This window comes from Pygocentrus nattereri, chromosome 14 (assembly GCF_015220715.1).
Source record: "Pygocentrus nattereri isolate fPygNat1 chromosome 14, fPygNat1.pri, whole genome shotgun sequence".
Taxonomy (NCBI): Eukaryota; Metazoa; Chordata; class Actinopteri; order Characiformes; family Serrasalmidae; genus Pygocentrus; species Pygocentrus nattereri.
This window is the reverse complement of record NC_051224.1, coordinates 19,798,372-19,815,000: the sequence shown is the minus strand read 5'-3', so window position 1 is coordinate 19,815,000 and position 16,629 is coordinate 19,798,372. Positions and strand designations below refer to the sequence as shown.

Sequence of the window (16,629 nt, the reverse complement as noted above, 5' to 3'; positions counted from 1 at the left end):
TACACATATTTTATACTCTCAGTGCAGGTGGGGTGATCTCGCCCCACCTCTTTTTTGATGTCTTCTATTGTCCTGACACCACCATTATATCCAAATTGACCTTCACATGTCCATCACTCACAGAAATGATTCACGGCAGAGTTAGTTTTTATGCATTTACATCTATTTGATTTTATTTAAAAACTCATATTTTTATATGTATGCATTAAAATGAATTATTATCTACATAATTTAATCAATGCTAAAATATGTTGAATGTAATTAGTTAATACATACTAACATAGTTTAAATAAAAAAAGCTGTAAAACAAACAAGATTCTGTTATTTAAAATTTATGTGATTAGTTTTCATTTATGAGTTTATGAGAAGTCAATGGAACGATGTTTTGCGCCAGTAGGTGGCGGTAATGCCCCTTTAAGTTGGTCGCCAACTGCCATAAAACTCTTTAAAAAATATTATGGGATTCACTTCTACTGGTGTGGGTGCAGCATCAGTCCATGTGAGATGGTGAGCAATCCGAGACCATCCTGTGTCCTTTTACTCCCAAATGTGTTCTAATCTGTAGTTTATATCACACCAAGATCAATATATTTATGTAGTTTGTGATTATTTTTTAGCAGGTTATCTTGGTCGCGTTGTTGTACTGGACAGTGCTAGCGCACGTTAGCAACACAGCTAACAAGCTAGCTATTCGCTAACTTAGTAATGCAGCTTGATTATAGTCCTAAAATAACTACTGGTAATATTAAGTAAGCCTGATTCCCTTTGTCCACAACATTTATCCTGTTCATTTTGTAAAAAGTTGGGCTCTGTTTGTTTATTAAAGCTTAGCTTGAGAATTCCTAAAAGCCTCTTCCCGGCTTTTTTTCGTGACGCGTGCTTCCTTGCAGGTTAGACGTCACTGTTGTGGTCTCATGTTGCTTTTTTTGCTATGCTGCCTTTATTAGAATCGGGACTCTAATATATTAGCTAACTAGTGTTGGGTGGGTGACTGCATTTTAGAGCACTATGTTTAAATACTGGCCTGGATTATAGACGCTGCTTGTCTTCTCACTGATATTCTTTTTTTTCAGGTGCCTAGTTTTTTTTCTCCGTCTCCTGTCCTGTTTTCTCACATACATGTGGCAACATAGATTTAGTAAGTATATATTAAAAGATATACACATCAAAATGTAGTACATATTAATTTATAGTTCATGTGATATTAAAAATGTTTACAATATCTAGCTGACATGTTTAGAGTAAGCATGTTAAGTATAAATGATTTGATTTTACGATACAACAAAACTAATTAGGCTTACACAGTCTGATCTCAGACCAGGTTGGAGGTATTTTCAGCTCATTTTACAGATAACCTAATTGATTTGTTCTTTGTCTTCATTCACAGATGCTGTGTGAATGTGGCCTTGCAAATTGTGTGACAGTTTATCTACTAGGTATGTTATTAAAACATTTTAGGCCAAGACATTTCCACCATAGCCAGACAGGGCAATATCCATGTGTATATCTAGACTGTCCTTGCATATTCACAAGCTGGAAGAAACTTCTGAGTCACAGATATAGAACACACATCAAGTTAGAAACAGCAGGTGCTCAGTCCATTACATTTTCATGTCAGACATAATTTCATGCTTTTAATATGTTTGTGAGGCTTTAATAGAATAGAATAGAATAGAATTCAACTTTATTGTCATTGCGTATGTCACAGGTACAAAGCAACGAAATGCAGTAAAGTATTTAATGTTAATAAAGCTGTTGAATCAACAAGGTGGTCTGATTCTCTCAACGGAATTGACACCATCTTCTCGACGAGAAGTTCTGGTTCGGGGGAACCAGCCTGTCCTGCCGGAACGTTTGCAGCTGGCTACACGATGGACGCGTGGGAGAGGTGGCGTGTCGTGTGCCTGGCTGCTCTCTCCGTGGAGGATATTGAGGACGTCTACCTATTCGGAACCATGATCACAGGTGTTTTGCTGATTGGATTAGGCATTGCCCTGGTGTATCACGAGATTCGAGAAATGAGGACAACTGTCCACGGCCCCTTGAAGCTGCCCGACATGATTGACGTGGTGGGCAGAGCTGTCAACACTCAGACTTTGACTGTAAGTCGTACCCTGGATAACATCATGGAGAAGTTAGCGGCTTTGCAAAGGAAAATGGATCGTTGGAGTGACCATAATGGACTTGGTGAGCTACCGTAAAAACTACGGCTACTCGCTAGAAGCCTGCAAAATCTTCTTATCTGCTTTCGGCTCCCCATAGCAGCGCGGGCCTTGGCCTTGGCTGGTACATCACATCTCCCCCAGAGGAACACTGCTGCGAGACCCTCTCTTTATCCTCCTCCCCCACTTCACTGGACTGCTGATTGTTGATTCTACCTGGGCCCAATCAAGTTTGTCTCCATGGCAATTTTGCTGTGTTATCGCCAATCCACCCTGCGAACTGAGATACCTGGACTGGGATGCCGAGCAGGGCGCCTTCTTCAGGCCCTTATCCCCCCTTCCCCTCCCCCCTCCCCATTATTTATATCCCCTCCCTCCTACCCTCCCCCCTTACCCCTCCCCCTTCCCAACGCCTTCGCCGCTTTTACCCCCGGTATGGTATGACGGGTCTGTTGATCAGCGCCGGATTAATGGCTGCAGATCCGGATGGCCGCTTACTGTGCTGGGTTTGTCCGCACCCCCCACCCCCGCCCCCATCCCCGTTGCAAGTCCTGTGTATGTGTAACGGTGTGCTAATGCTGAGGTGTTTTTTTCTCCCTGTTCCCAGACTGAGTTTCCTCAGGAAATTTTTCTTCTCCCTCACCCAGTGTATTCTGTTTCTCTTTTCCATTAATGCATTTAGTTGCTTGTACTTTAGCTTAAGCAATGACAATAAATTGAATCCAATCCAATCCAATAATACTGAATACATAAACCGGGGATTATGCATTTAAAATAAATAGGCTTTATTACACAAATGAATATGCATCATGTAACATCTATTTGATAGGTTTGTGCTAAAAAAAAAGTAAATGGGAATTTGTCATGTAATAATATTACACTAATCTTAAAAGTTAGGGTTAAATATTTCTGTGAGTGTATGGGGTTTTTGTGGAAACCATGGCCTAGTATGATTTATTTAAAAAAAAAAACGTCATGCCAGGAACCTCCTAACGCACACTAGCACTTCTCCATTCTGGCCGTTTGGCCTTGTGCAGTTCACAAGTTCACTCTCTCCCTACAAAGTGCCTGTCTTCTCTCTTACGCTCTACTAAGGAAGCTTGTTTTAGGGCACTTGCTCCGATGTGCTATTGTGCTTTATTTATGCTTTATCTACATAATACAAGACATTTTAGTTTTGGGAATCTTTCATTTACATCAGGTGCCAACATTTTTGCACATAAAATACTGTGCAGAAGATTTGCACTGTAACCATTTAAGGTGGAACGGAAATTCCAGCCTCTGTATATTGTCTATATTTTTAATAGACAGTCTTTCGCGCGAGCTGAAAGTCCGTGCGCAGTGAAAGTGTCGCGCGGGATTATCTCCGAAGATCGAAAGTGAAAGTAAACTGGCCGTTTGCTCAGCGCTCGCGTGGCGGGGACAGGCTGTCTAGAACCTTCATGTTGAAGACAGACGTCACCGTTGAGTTGGGAAATTACCACTTCGATCGTGCTGCGGTCTGAATTTGGCGGGGAGTTTTTTGACTGGGGGGGCTTCCCTACACAGCTCAGCTCGAGTCTAAAAGCGGCCAGCAGCTTCAGAGCCGACAGTAAAGTGATGCAGCGCGCAGCGAAGCAGGCGAGAGTCGCACAGTGAGCGCCGCCACTGACGGAGGAAAGGAAGACGCTCGAGTCAAACCGCCCTGAGCAACAAGAGGGCAGGTGACAGCAGGGGCTGACAGGGCGCTGAGCGGGGCTGCGCGTTGAGTAGGGAGCCGTTCTCACCTCCCTCGTCTGGTGCGGACCAGGCCAACCGCCCCGGGTTTTTCGGGTCCGGTTCGTTCTGACACAGTGTGAACGCTCCGCGCGTACTGGCCTGCTTTTGGCACGCATTGAGAAAAAGGTAAGTAGCTTGTGTCCCCGCAAGATTTCGGACCAGTCAGAAGAACAGCCACGTGCAGAATTTGGTGTAACGTAGAACTAAACAGACTTGAAAGGAGCAAATAAACTAGGTGTGAAAACAGCGCTGATGACTGTGTCTCAGCACGCCTGAGCTGCGTAGTCAGAAGGGGGTGTTGGTGTCCTAACGGCATTAAAAAGTCACATTAATAGGGAGATACCTTATAGATGTGTGTGTGTGTGTGTGTGTGTGTGTATATATATATATATATATATATATATATGCACACATAATGTATATGTATGTATGTATTTTCTCTGTGTGAATGTTTTGCTAATTTTATTGCAAAGTTTCTATTTTGTTTGCTGAATTTAAGATTTACAAGTAAAACATAAAACAAAACCTCACATCTCGAAAACAGTGACTTTACAGAGGATATAAAAAGCTTACTTTACTTCTAATGTAAGTCAATGGAACCAGACGTTTTTCCAAGTCATTTTGAGCCATTTCTTTTGGTTTATTCCTAATGCAATTCACACACAGTGTAAAGGGCAACATGCACTATTAAATCACATCAACACCTGAAAAGCGACAAAAATGCAGATATTAGGGTTTTTTTTATTTCTGACAGCAATGATCACATAAAACGTGCTAACGGCATCACATGCCATTTGACTAGGGCACACAACTGTATATATGTATGCATATAAAATACTGTGCAGAAGTCTTAAACTGTTTAAACCCATTGATCTGGACAGCACCTGTTTTTGGCAGTGAAAGCACTGTGTAACATTTGGATTAATGTAGACAAACATTAATGTAGTAAAAAGCAACCGGAATTTCTTGTTTGTCAGAATAGTAATTTACATCTAATTAGCTGGTCAGAAAGGCAGTGTGGACAGTATGCATTAGCCCATTTTTAATTTACCATAAACAGCTGTGTGGCTGTGTGGCTGTGATTTACTTTCAAGGAATGCAGTGCTGAAAAAAAGAAACAGCGTCTCCAGCTGCCGTACAGCTCATTTAACATCATTTGTACTATTTTTAATGAAATATAGAGTTTACATGATTTGCACATCATTGCAGTTTGTTTTTATTTACATTTTGCACAGCGTACTGACTTTTTTGGTAATGGGGTTGTAAAGTTTCCAGTGTAATAGTTACCAATTTGTAGATAATAGGATTTGTTCCAGTGGGCTACAGCATGGGTACATTCAGACTAGGCTAATGCCAAAACAAAGCAAAACACACATACTGTATAAGCAAATACAAATATTTGTTTGTTTGTACTAGTAGGTGGGATTAAAATCATGTTTATAGCATCATGCTCAATATATTTTTACTAAAAAAACCTTTTAAACTTTAAAATATTAATTTAATAGTAAACTCAGAATTGATTAAGTTAAATGTGTTTGTTCTGTCATTACGTGAGGCAGGTAGGGTTGGGGTAACTTCCATATATGCTAACTTTGGCTATAAGGTCACATTTTTGGCACCTCTGGTCTGATGTGAACCAAGATGTTCTTGTTTTGCACAGTTCTTGGAAGAGGATGTGCCCTTGCAGCTAGTCAGTTTTATGATTTACTGTGGTTATTAAGTTGAGCCCTAATATGAAGGTATCCCTACAGAAAAGCTTCTAGTGCTCATACTACTATTTATAGTGATTTGCATACTTGCTCTAGCAGGGATGTCCTTAAATGCACATCTGGGATGTATTGTTTATGCACTCCGTAACACCTGAGTCTTGATTTTCATAGAGAGCATGGTGAATGCGGTGTTCTTGCTGCTGTCTGATTAGGAAAGGAACAAGAATGACTCATTCTGGAATTCCAGCAACAAATCCACTGCATTGACAAGCTCAGTTTTTTAAATAAAACATATTCAGTTTTATGCAAACGTTTGAGCCCCCTGGTCAGATGACAGGTTTAATTGTTTTTTTTTTAAGTGAAACTGAACACGTCCTCCACAGAGAACACACTTCTGCACAAGTTAATGCTCAGTTTCTGTTTATTTGCTGAGTTTAACAGGTTGAAAAAAAGCCAAATAGGAAATGTGGCCTGTGAAAAAAACATTTCATGTTTAATTTTTTCCCTTTTAATATGCCAAACTCATCAGAATGTGAACTAAAATTTGCACAAAAATGCCACATTTAAGTGTGTTCTGTGTTGAGGAGGTTTTCATGCAGTTTGCTGGTGGGGCTTAAACTTTTGCTTTGACTGTAAGTCACATAAAGCCCAGCATCTCCTGAAGTACAATCGCAACAGATTTTACAACAATTGCATACCGGATTAGTTTATTGGCATTGCTATTACTCACAGATGCCCCTGGACAAATTGCACGATTTTAAAATAATTGAACACTTATTTTCCTCTGTATAGTTTATTTGTGGCGTTTAACTTATTGATCTCTACAACAGTTATGGCACATTTTATATTTTATGTTCTGTTTTCCAAAAGGTTAAATTAGGCAAATAAATAGAATAATACAAATTGTGCCGTCATTTCTTGTCATTTCATAATGTTAACACTTTTGCATATGATTGTGTGTTGCCTTGTAATGACTATACAGTAATATAAAATTACATCCTCACCTGTTTTTATCTTGAGTCTTGAAGATGTAAAACTCAACCAGTAAAAGGGCCAGATTAAAAAATCTCAACAAAACTGTTTTTATATAATTTTTGATTAATTAAATGAAAATACTTTTGCGAGACAGATAGGATTGTGTTTGTGCTTGGCCTAAAAGTCCGTGTTTGACACATGGGGTTTAGGCCAAGGGTCCCTAGTCATGTCCTGGTCAGCCAAAGTCCAGCATTGACACGAATATGAATGTAGAAGTTGGGTTAATCTCAAATTGAAAAATTGTATAATATTGAACAATATTTTATTACTAAAATACTTCATAAGAAGCATTTTAAAAGGATAATAAGAATACTGATGTAGTATAAAGATTCAAATCTTGTAAATATTCATATATAGTATAGAAATAAATTCTCTGATTGGGTGAGAGATTGGGGGGTGAATACACCCTGTCAGAGTGAAGTGGGCTGGTGGAGTATGCTATTCATGCACCCTCAGTCGAATGTTTTTGTCTGAAGGGTACAAAGCTCTGCTGGTGACATCCTGTATAAATAAAAATGTGAGGCCCTGACTCAGTAAGGCATGGGAACAAGATAATTAAGTTGTGGCCACAACTCAGAAAGGCATGATCTCATTCACAACTAAATTATGTCATTCCTATGCCTTACTAGGTCATGGCCATATATTAGTATCTTGTTTCCACATGTTAATTAGATGTGGCCGCACATTGTATTTACCTTTATGGGATGCCACCATCAGGGCTCTGTAGAAGAGCTTATAAATTGTAAGGTTTTTTTGGCTTTTATGGTTACTTTGTTAGGCATAGCATTTATATTTATACATTTATATTGGACAGCCTTTGTTAATCTGAGACAAACCAACATATTAACGCAGAAAAAACTTTCTTCTTTTGAAACTTGTCTTCAGTGTGCTGTTACACTCCTCTGAACTGGTGAAAGTTTTTATCAGAAATATTTTCTGTTGATTTTGAATGTTATTTTGTGCTATATTAGAGAAGCTAACGTGTTTGGTCATCTGCATCTCTCTTTTGGTTCCTCCCTCTGTTCTCTGCAGGCACACAGAACCATGAGGACATGAGCTTTGATGGTTACCACGTTGACGGAATGAGTATCAAAACTTGGGCCTACTCGACTCTCTTGATTGTGAGTTCGCATTCTCCCTCCTCACACATACCTCTCACGTCGGTCACCCTGTGATCAGTTGTTTAATGACATTAGCTTCCAGTTCTCTCAAGTTAGTGATTCTAACCAGCGGTACCAGCATTTTTGCATGTGTATGTATGTGCGTGGGTCCAAATTGAGGACCTGATTATTCGTGGTGCTATAGATTTGTTTATATTTGATAGTTAAACATATTTTGTAGTTAGCTTGAGCTTACATGCACCTCCTAGGAGATTATACACCATTTTATGCAAAAGTTTAGGCTCATATGTTTAAATTACAACCTTTGTATTGGTTTTCTGAGGGAAAGTGAACACATTTTCTACAGAGAACACACTTCTTCACATTCCAGTGAACAGTTGCTGTTTCCTTGCTGAACGTAACATATTGGTAGGGAATAAAACATAAAGGTTATGGAACATTTAATATATTAAAATGCATTGAAATTAGCGAGTAAATAAAAAAATGGCACTAAAATTTCACTTAGAAAATGAACAAAACGTAGTTGTATTTGGGGTGTTCAAACTTTTGCATGCAACTGCATAACTAACTTTTTCTTATTTTAGTTTTCACAGGATGACTGAGCTGTGCTCTCTTTTCACAGGGATTTCATTTAAGCTTGGGTGTTTGTGGAGGCAAGTGCATTGAAGGCAGTTTTAAGAATCACGTGGCAAGTATCTCATTATTAATAATTAAAGGACTATCACAGCATTTTTATTAATTATTGAAGAACAAGGTCCAGTTTTAATAACATGTGACGTGCTACTAAAGTATTTTTACTTGACATGACCTGGTTCTGTTTTCCTTCCACTGTTCCTCTGAGTACCTTAACCTCCTAAAATTTCAGGCTTATTACACACTAGGGCTTTTTATTCAGTAACTACATGGACTACATTGCAAACTACCTGAGTGATTCATAGGTTGTAGAAGTGTGTAATAAAACTTTAGACCCAACTTTGAGTCCTGGCCATTTAGGGTGATAATGTTGATGATTGTCCAGATCCTGTATGTTCTCAAAGATAATACAGCCACACAATTTAAATTGATATCGCTGCTGTTGGAAGAAAACTGACAAAACATTTTTCAGTTTTTGACATAATTTCAAAGGACCTGTTGCCCTTTACATTGTGTGTAAATTTCATGATGAACGGAGCAAAAGAAACGCCCCAAAATTACTTTGAAAGATGTCTGGTTCCTTTGACTTGCATTAAAACTACAGTATGTTTTTTCTTTCTCTTGTAAAGTTCTAATTTTGGAGATTTCTTGCGACAACAATATGCTAGTCTGCTACAGTACACCTTATTTTTTAGTATGTGCATAATGCTATGGACAGCAGGCTACAGCTGTCAGTCAACAGTTTCATACTTAATACACCTGCGTGAAAGGGAGCAGCTCTGTATAGAACAGGGGTCGGCAACATGCAGCTCTTTTACTGTCCTGTTGAGGCTCCACAGCAGAATTAGATTTGTAGGTAAAAAAATAAAGTAATCCTCCTTTATAGTAAAATAAAGGTCTGCTGATCGTTCAACACAGTTTAACAATAAATGGTCTTAAAAAGTTAATGTAGAACTGCTAAATCACGCTTTGCTAGTAACTAGTGGATTTACCTGACCTTCACACTTCTATGAGTTCATTTGGTGTCCCATTCCAAAATCATAGGCACTAGTATGCACTTCTTGTGGCTTAACAGCCTCCATTATTCTCAGAAGGCGTTCCACGAGATTTTGGAGCGTATATGTGGGAATTTGTGCCAGTTGATTCAAAAGAGCTTTGTGAAATCAAGCACTGATTTTGGACAGGAAGGCCTGGCTCACAGTCAACATTGCAAGTAATTTACAAAGAGTTTGGTGGGGTTGAGGACCCTGCTCTGTGGTGGCCTTCCCTCAATTGTTGCCACAAATTTGGAAGTATATCGTTGTCTGAAGTGGTGGTGCAGCAGGTAGTGCTGTTGTATCACAGCAAGAAGGGCCTGGGTTTGATTCCCTGGCTGGGCACCCAGGGTTCCTTTCTGCATGGGTTTCCTTCCACAGTCCAGAGAGTGAGGCTTAGGTGTGAATGCATATGTCAGTGTGTCTATCCTGTGATGGACTGGCGACCTCTCTGGGGCGTTTCTTGCCTTCTGCTTGATGATGATCTTGGGATAGGCTCCAGCATCCGCACTCCTCCCCCCGTGACTCAAAAGGGCTTAGATTGTGTGTAACATCCGGTGTAGACCTGACCTTGTCTTTGTTTTCCCCTCTTGTTTACCTTCCCTCATGTTGCTGGCCATGTGCTTCTGTGTTTGGTTTCCCTGCTGTACCCTGTGTCTGATTGGTTGCCCTGACATGTAAATATCCCATGTAAATATGTTTCTTTTTCATTTTCCCCTGTATTTATCCCCTTGTGATTGTCACAGTCCTTGTTGAGACTTATTCTTTTTTTTAGTTCCATTTGGCATATTCATTCTTATTGTTTTGTACTTTGTTTAGTTCTGTCCCTTTGCTCTCTGTTTTGTTGGCCTAGTTCTTTGGTTATTTCCTAGCTTTGTTTCTGCTTTTTCTTTGCTAGTTGTACCATGGACGCCAATAAAACCCCTAGCTCATCCTTGCACCCTGCTTCATTGTCTTCTCCACCACCCCTTACATTACAGTTGTGTTAACATTACCATTCTTTGGATCTATGGGGCCCAAACCCTTAAAAATAGCCCCAGATTATTACACCCCCCCCCCCAACCAAAATGAATATCATTCACCTTGCGTCTTCCAAAAAACATAAATTTGTACACTAGAAGTTCAGAAGTGTCCGTGTATTTTACATAACTCCAGCCGACGCTTAGCATTGCATATAGGGATCTTAGACTTGCGTGCAGCTGCTTAGCCATAAAAACCCTCCTGACACACAGTTCCTATGCGAATGTTGTTCCAGAGGCTACGTTCTTCAGCACAGCTGAGCTGTTGGTGCTACCAGATGCTTCAACAGATGCTTCAACATCAACAATATAATTTCACAATATTCACACTTATAGTTGGCCAAGGCAGGTCTAGCGGGGCAGAAATATAACAAACTGACTTATGGCGTCATCTGTTTGAAGTCACTGAGCTCTTCTGTATGGCCCATTCTACTACCGGTGTTTGTCTATGAAGACTGCATGGTTGTGTGCTTGATTCTCTACACTACTGTTAACAGTGTGTGTGGCTAAAACACCTGAACTTAAGCATAAGGGGAGATGTCAATACACTTTTGGCCATATAGTATAGGTGTTATGTCAACTTCAGAACTGGCCAGCACAATCTTAGGACTATTGCCCTTCAGTAAAGCCCTTATAAAACCTTACATCCAAACAGAATCATTTAATAACACACTTTTTAAACACTTTATTCAGTGCTGATGCTTGAGTCGGTACCCATTAACTAAGTTAGGAATTATTTAATCATGTTAAACATTTTGCATGTTGTTTGCTGGTATTATATTGATGTGTCTGTGTAGGTATTTCTGTATTTGCCTCATGGTTAATCCCTGATGTCATATTCACATGTGTTTGTGTTTTTCATGTTTTTCATAGACTGACAATTTATTAAAGGATTATTTGTATAGGATCAAGAATTTCCAGCAGGCTTTTGAGCAGACCAAGGTAGGATGAGAACAGAAGATTGAAGTTTATTTTTAATTAACATTATAGTCATAATTAAAGCGTTTCCACATGGCAAAGTAGAATTATTTGTCCTAATTTCATTTTAAAACTATTTTCACTTTAATTACTGCAGTATTTGTCAAACATGCCAAGTTAATGGTTAATGTGTGTGTGCTTCCTTCTTTTAGCCTGAGTACACAGCTCTCTCCATCTTCAACATGCTCTGTTCAAGCTGGCTTGAAAACAAGGAAAACTATGACACTCAAAATGAAGTCTCTGGAAATCATGAGAGCAGTGAAAACAACGAGACAAAGAAAGACAGCAGAGAGTGCCTCATGCATTCATATCGATGGATTCTAGGTGCATATGTAAGTATATTTGGTCTCTTATATGACACATGCAGAAGGTCACTACACTCAAGAATTCGAGGCTCACTTCTTAAACTTATCCGTCTCTGGTCTTTTCAGCTAGGCCTTGATGAAGATGCTAGATCTAATATTACAGAGCATTGTCAGAAGCATACATGCAACTTTTCATACAGCACAACAGATCTCACACCAGAAGATTTTCAGAGCATGTATAACAAGACGTGTAACTGGGTCGGAGTATTTCCAGGTATGGATCTCACAATGCCGAAAAATGACAAATGATCCAATATCATCTTTTTCCACATCTAAACGACAGATCCTAACCTCAAAAATTCTCTTTTTTGCTTATTATCTTTTCTCTTCGTGTGATATCAGCTTGTCCATCTCCACAGAGTAAGTAACTTTTAATTCAATTGAAAAAAATATTCATGTTGTTTTGGTTTTATGCTGGATGTATCTCATGTTATTCTGATAATCACACGTTATTGACACGTTGCTGAGTGAAATAGGAGCTTCTGAGTGTCACCATCCCAGAATAAAATGTTATTGCTCAAATTAAGTCCTTGACAGCTCAGGAGACTCAATGGTGATTCTCTTGAAATGCCTCAATTAGGCAAAAGAAAATATTTTAGCGCAGATAAAAATGATAATAGTTATTTATAGAATCAAAGCTGAGAAGGTCTTGGATGAGGAAGGCTCGGGCTCCCGGCTGTTGGCAGATCTGAGCACAATGTGTGACTTTATTGAGATCTCTAGAGCTCAACAGGAGACAGGAGATTAATGGGCTGTTTTCTAAGAATAAGTATCTTGGCAGCAGGAGAGACTTATGCAAAACTCCCCTTTGTCCTTTCATCCTATCTCATTGTTGTCTTGAGCAAAGCTGTCTTTTGCCTGGACCCCCATGTGGTGTTTGCCCACCAAATATTCTGTGTGGTGAAAAAAGAAATAAAAAGTTTTAAGATTTCAGACAGTATGCTAACTGCTAAATTTACACACAATCAGTAAAGGCAGTAGGACAAATCATGTATTTTATGTACATAGAAATATATATAAAAATACATGTATAAAATATACACTAATCAGGCATGACATTATGACCACCTCCTTGTTTCTACCCTCATTGTCCATTTTTTTCAGTTCCACTTACTGTATAGTTGCACTGTGTAGTTCTAAAATTACACACTGTAGTCCATCTGTTTCTCTGATACTTTGTTAGCCCCCTTTTACCCTGTTCTTCAGTGGTCAGGACCCCCATGGACCCTCACAGAGCAGGTACTATTTGGGTGTTGGATCATTCTCAGCACTGCAATAACACTGATGTGGTGGTGTTGTGTTAGTGGGTGTTGTGCTGGTCTGAGTGGATCAGACACAGCAATGTTGCTGGAGTTTTTAAACACTGTCCACTCACTGTCCACTCTATTAGACACTCCTGCTTTGTCAGTCCACCTCATAGATGTAAAGTCAGAGATGATAACTCATCTGCTGCTGCACGGTTTGTGTTGGTCATCCTCTAGTCCTTCAGTGGTCACAGCACGCTGCCCACAGAACGCTGTTGGCTGGGGATTTTTGGTTGGTGGACTATTCTCAGTCCAGCAGTGTCACTGAGGTGTGTCACGATTGGCCCCTCCCAGTCCTGTCCATGTGCGTTTTTGTTTTGGTATCTGTTGCCCTGCCCTTTGTTTCATGACTCCGCCCCAATTGTTTTCACCTGTCCCTCGTTTTCCCTGTGTATTTAAGCCCTGTGTTTGCCCCTTGTGTTTGCTGGTATTTGTATTGGTCTTTGTTTAACGTTTGCTTTGTTTCATCTCTGTCTGTGTAGTTAGTTTGATTCTGGTCTATGTCATGTCTGCCCTACGATCTCTCCGTATTGGCTCTATGACCCTCGACCGTTTTGACCATGACCCTGGATTTGCCCTCAATAAAAGTCGCTTACCTCCGCACATGCGTCCGCTACCTCGCTCCCCGTTACAAGGTGTTTAAAACTCCAGCAGCACTGCTGTGTCTGACCACAAGGAGATGGTCGTAATGTTGTGCCTGATCAGTGTATATATAAAATGTATGTATATGTTTGTTTGTGTGTATGTGTGTACATTGTGCTGCATAGGTATGCATATGGTTTTATGTGTGCACTATTGTATTTATATGTATTTTTCTTCTGCATAATAGACACATCGTCTTCGACAGTACAAGCCAGCACTGTGACCACTACACCTGTAACTACCTGTAAGTTATTTCTCACTCTTTCCTCATTTTTTAGGTAAAGTGTTTCATTGTCGCATGCTGTTGCCAAATTTGATCAATTTATACAAACTTCATATTTTCTGAACAGGTTTTTGCTATGAAAAAGACCATTGTAACTTCCCCCAGATTGTGTTGCCTTGACATAATTGTGTATAAATTTTTAATTTTGAGCTTCAGATATTAGAACACTGAATAAAACTGTATACCGGACAGACCTTTATACTGTAGACATGCAAAAAAAAATGTAATAAAGTAGTTGGCACCTACTTCTTTACTCAATGATGACTGATTCTCACTACGCGTTTGTTTCTTTGTTTCTTTGTTTTTTTTGTTTTAAGACCAATCGACAACCACTCCATCTTCTACATCTACTACCAATCACCAAAGCATCAGTATGTGCCTCAAACAAATTATTGTTTATTATTTACTTATTACAAATATATTAAAATTATATTGCCACACACAAACTTCAAACTTATTAGAGCTAAAGTGTCCTCTTATTTTTTTGAAAATGCGCATGCTCACTTTATAATGGTAACAATAATAACAGTAATTACACATAAATTTGCTTGATTCACTGAAGTACTGTGTTCTTTACCCACTGATGACTGAGTCTCACTACATTTTCTATTTAAGATCCATCGACTCCCGCTTTGACTTCTACTACCAGTTACCAAAGCATCAGTAAGTGTCTCCCCTGACATTATTAATGAACAGTTAGGCTCACATTATTTTCTTGTTTAAATATTGTCAATTACATTGCCGCCCATGTGACCCACCCAAACACACATATGGTGCCTGCTACTGCATAGACCTACTTCTTGGTTTAGCCTACATGCTTTTTTGTATTCACTGATTTAATGAAAATTATGAGGCAAATCTTCACCTTGGTTAACATGAGTGAGGGCGCAATTGGCGAAATCATATCCATTTGCGTCCCACTTAAAAATAAAAGTGGGAAAAGAGTTCTTTGCACAAAACTATTAAAGGACCATTTCAGTGAATGGTACTGAGGTGTGAATGTGAAGAACCTTTTTAAAGTTTGTCTCTTTAACAAATGTGGTTCTTTAAGGAAGCAAAAGTGGTTCTCCCATGAATTTGGGTAAAAAAAAAACATTTTTAGCACAAAAAACAAAAAAAAACTGCGCACATAATAAAAGCAGTAGCAAAATTGGTGGTTTTACTCATGTTATTTAGGTGCATCAGCATCAACATTTCAAGTCAACCAGATGACTGATTCACCTATACCTAATGGTAGCATTATTATTGATATAGACTCTTAAAACTAAGAGGCAGGAAGTTCACAGCCAGCCAATATTGGTTTTTGGCCTTGTCCCTTATATACAGAGATTTCTTCAGATTCTCTGGATCTTTTAATGATATTATGTACCACAGACGATGAAAAGCAGAAGTTCTTTGCTATTTTATATTGACAAACTCTTGAGTTGAGTTATTCTTGAATTGTTGCACTATTTGATCATGCAGCTTTTCGCAAAGTGGTGAACCCCTCCGGTCTTTACTTTTGAAAGAGGCTCTTTTTTTTTATACCAAGTCATGTTACCGACTTGTTGCCAGTTAAACACTTGGGTTTTTTGTAACATTACACAAATTTACCAGCCTTTAGTTGCCCCTGTCCCAACTTTTTTGGAACATTTAAAATAAATACAATTTCTCAGTTTTAACATCTGATATGTTGTCTTTGTACTATTTTCAATGAAATACAGAGATTTATGATTTACATATAATTTCATTCTCTTTTTATTTCCATTTTGCACAGCACCCCAACGTGTTTGGAAACAGGGTTAAAAACATTTTCAGAAACTGTAGTGTCAATAAAGCCCACTCAGATTTTTGAAAATGCACATACTCACTTTATACTGGCAATATAATCACAATCACTTTAATAACACATAATTTTGGGCATTTCTAGGCATTTAGATTCACTCAAGAGGTTTATTCTTTATCCACAGATTATTGACTTTCTCTACATTATGTGTTTTTGTTTGTTTTAAGATCCTTCAACTCCCTCTCCATCTTCTAATGTCAGTAAGTGCCTCTTCGTCTTTATTTATGAACTAGCAGTTATGCGTAGATTATTTTCTTGGTGGGATATTTTCGTTTACATTGCCTCCAGTGCGGCCCCCCAAAAAACACATTTACTACCTGCTGCTCTCTTTAAAGTTTACTCTTTATGCTTTTTTATATTCACTGATTGAAAGAAAAATTACATATTGAAAGCATTAAATGATTTAAAGGAGACAAATTAACTAATACCTGTAGGTAATTAACTGTTTTGCTTCAGGTGTTGAAATGCAAATATTTCATACATTGGTGTCATTCAGTTGAGGGTTTTATGCCAGTTTCCTCTCTTTCAATGATGCACAGAGGTGTACTTAAAATCCTTCTTGTGGAGAATCTTCAACTTGCTTAAGATGAGTGAGGGTGTAAATGGCAAAATCATGTCTATTTGCTTTGCATATACACCCTTGAGAACAAAAGTGGCAAAAAGGGTTCTTTGCACTGCTGTAGAAGAACCATTTTATGTTCAATAAATAACATTTCAGTGGATGGTACTTTGAAGATCTATTTGTACATATGAGTATTTAA

The 16,629-nt window shown here is 38.8% G+C and overlaps 1 protein-coding gene across 6 annotated transcripts in view; it reads left to right on the top strand.

Annotated features, from left to right (window-relative positions):
* Positions 1-16,629, top strand: part of LOC108427379 (platelet glycoprotein Ib alpha chain) — a 36,242-nt gene that overhangs the window by 6,796 nt on the left and 12,817 nt on the right. For 4 of the 6 annotated variants that reach the window (XM_037544820.1, XM_017697459.2, XM_017697462.1 and 1 more), the window contains exons 2-13: positions 1,074-1,138; positions 1,388-1,436; positions 7,697-7,785; positions 8,408-8,473; positions 11,345-11,413; positions 11,602-11,781; positions 11,881-12,028; positions 12,157-12,174; positions 13,948-14,004; positions 14,361-14,414; positions 14,659-14,706; positions 16,036-16,068. In XM_037544820.1, the coding sequence (XP_037400717.1) occupies positions 1,388-1,436; positions 7,697-7,785; positions 8,408-8,473; positions 11,345-11,413; positions 11,602-11,781; positions 11,881-12,028; positions 12,157-12,174; positions 13,948-14,004; positions 14,361-14,414; positions 14,659-14,706; positions 16,036-16,068 (811 nt within the window). In that variant the 5' untranslated portion in view covers positions 1,074-1,138. Of the gene's footprint in view, positions 1-1,073; positions 1,139-1,387; positions 1,437-3,448; positions 4,047-7,696; positions 7,786-8,407; positions 8,474-11,344; positions 11,414-11,601; positions 11,782-11,880; positions 12,029-12,156; positions 12,175-13,947; positions 14,005-14,360; positions 14,415-14,658; positions 14,707-16,035; positions 16,069-16,629 lie in introns of those variants that run through there. The other 2 variants (XM_037544821.1, XM_037544822.1) reach the window with 2 other exon arrangements.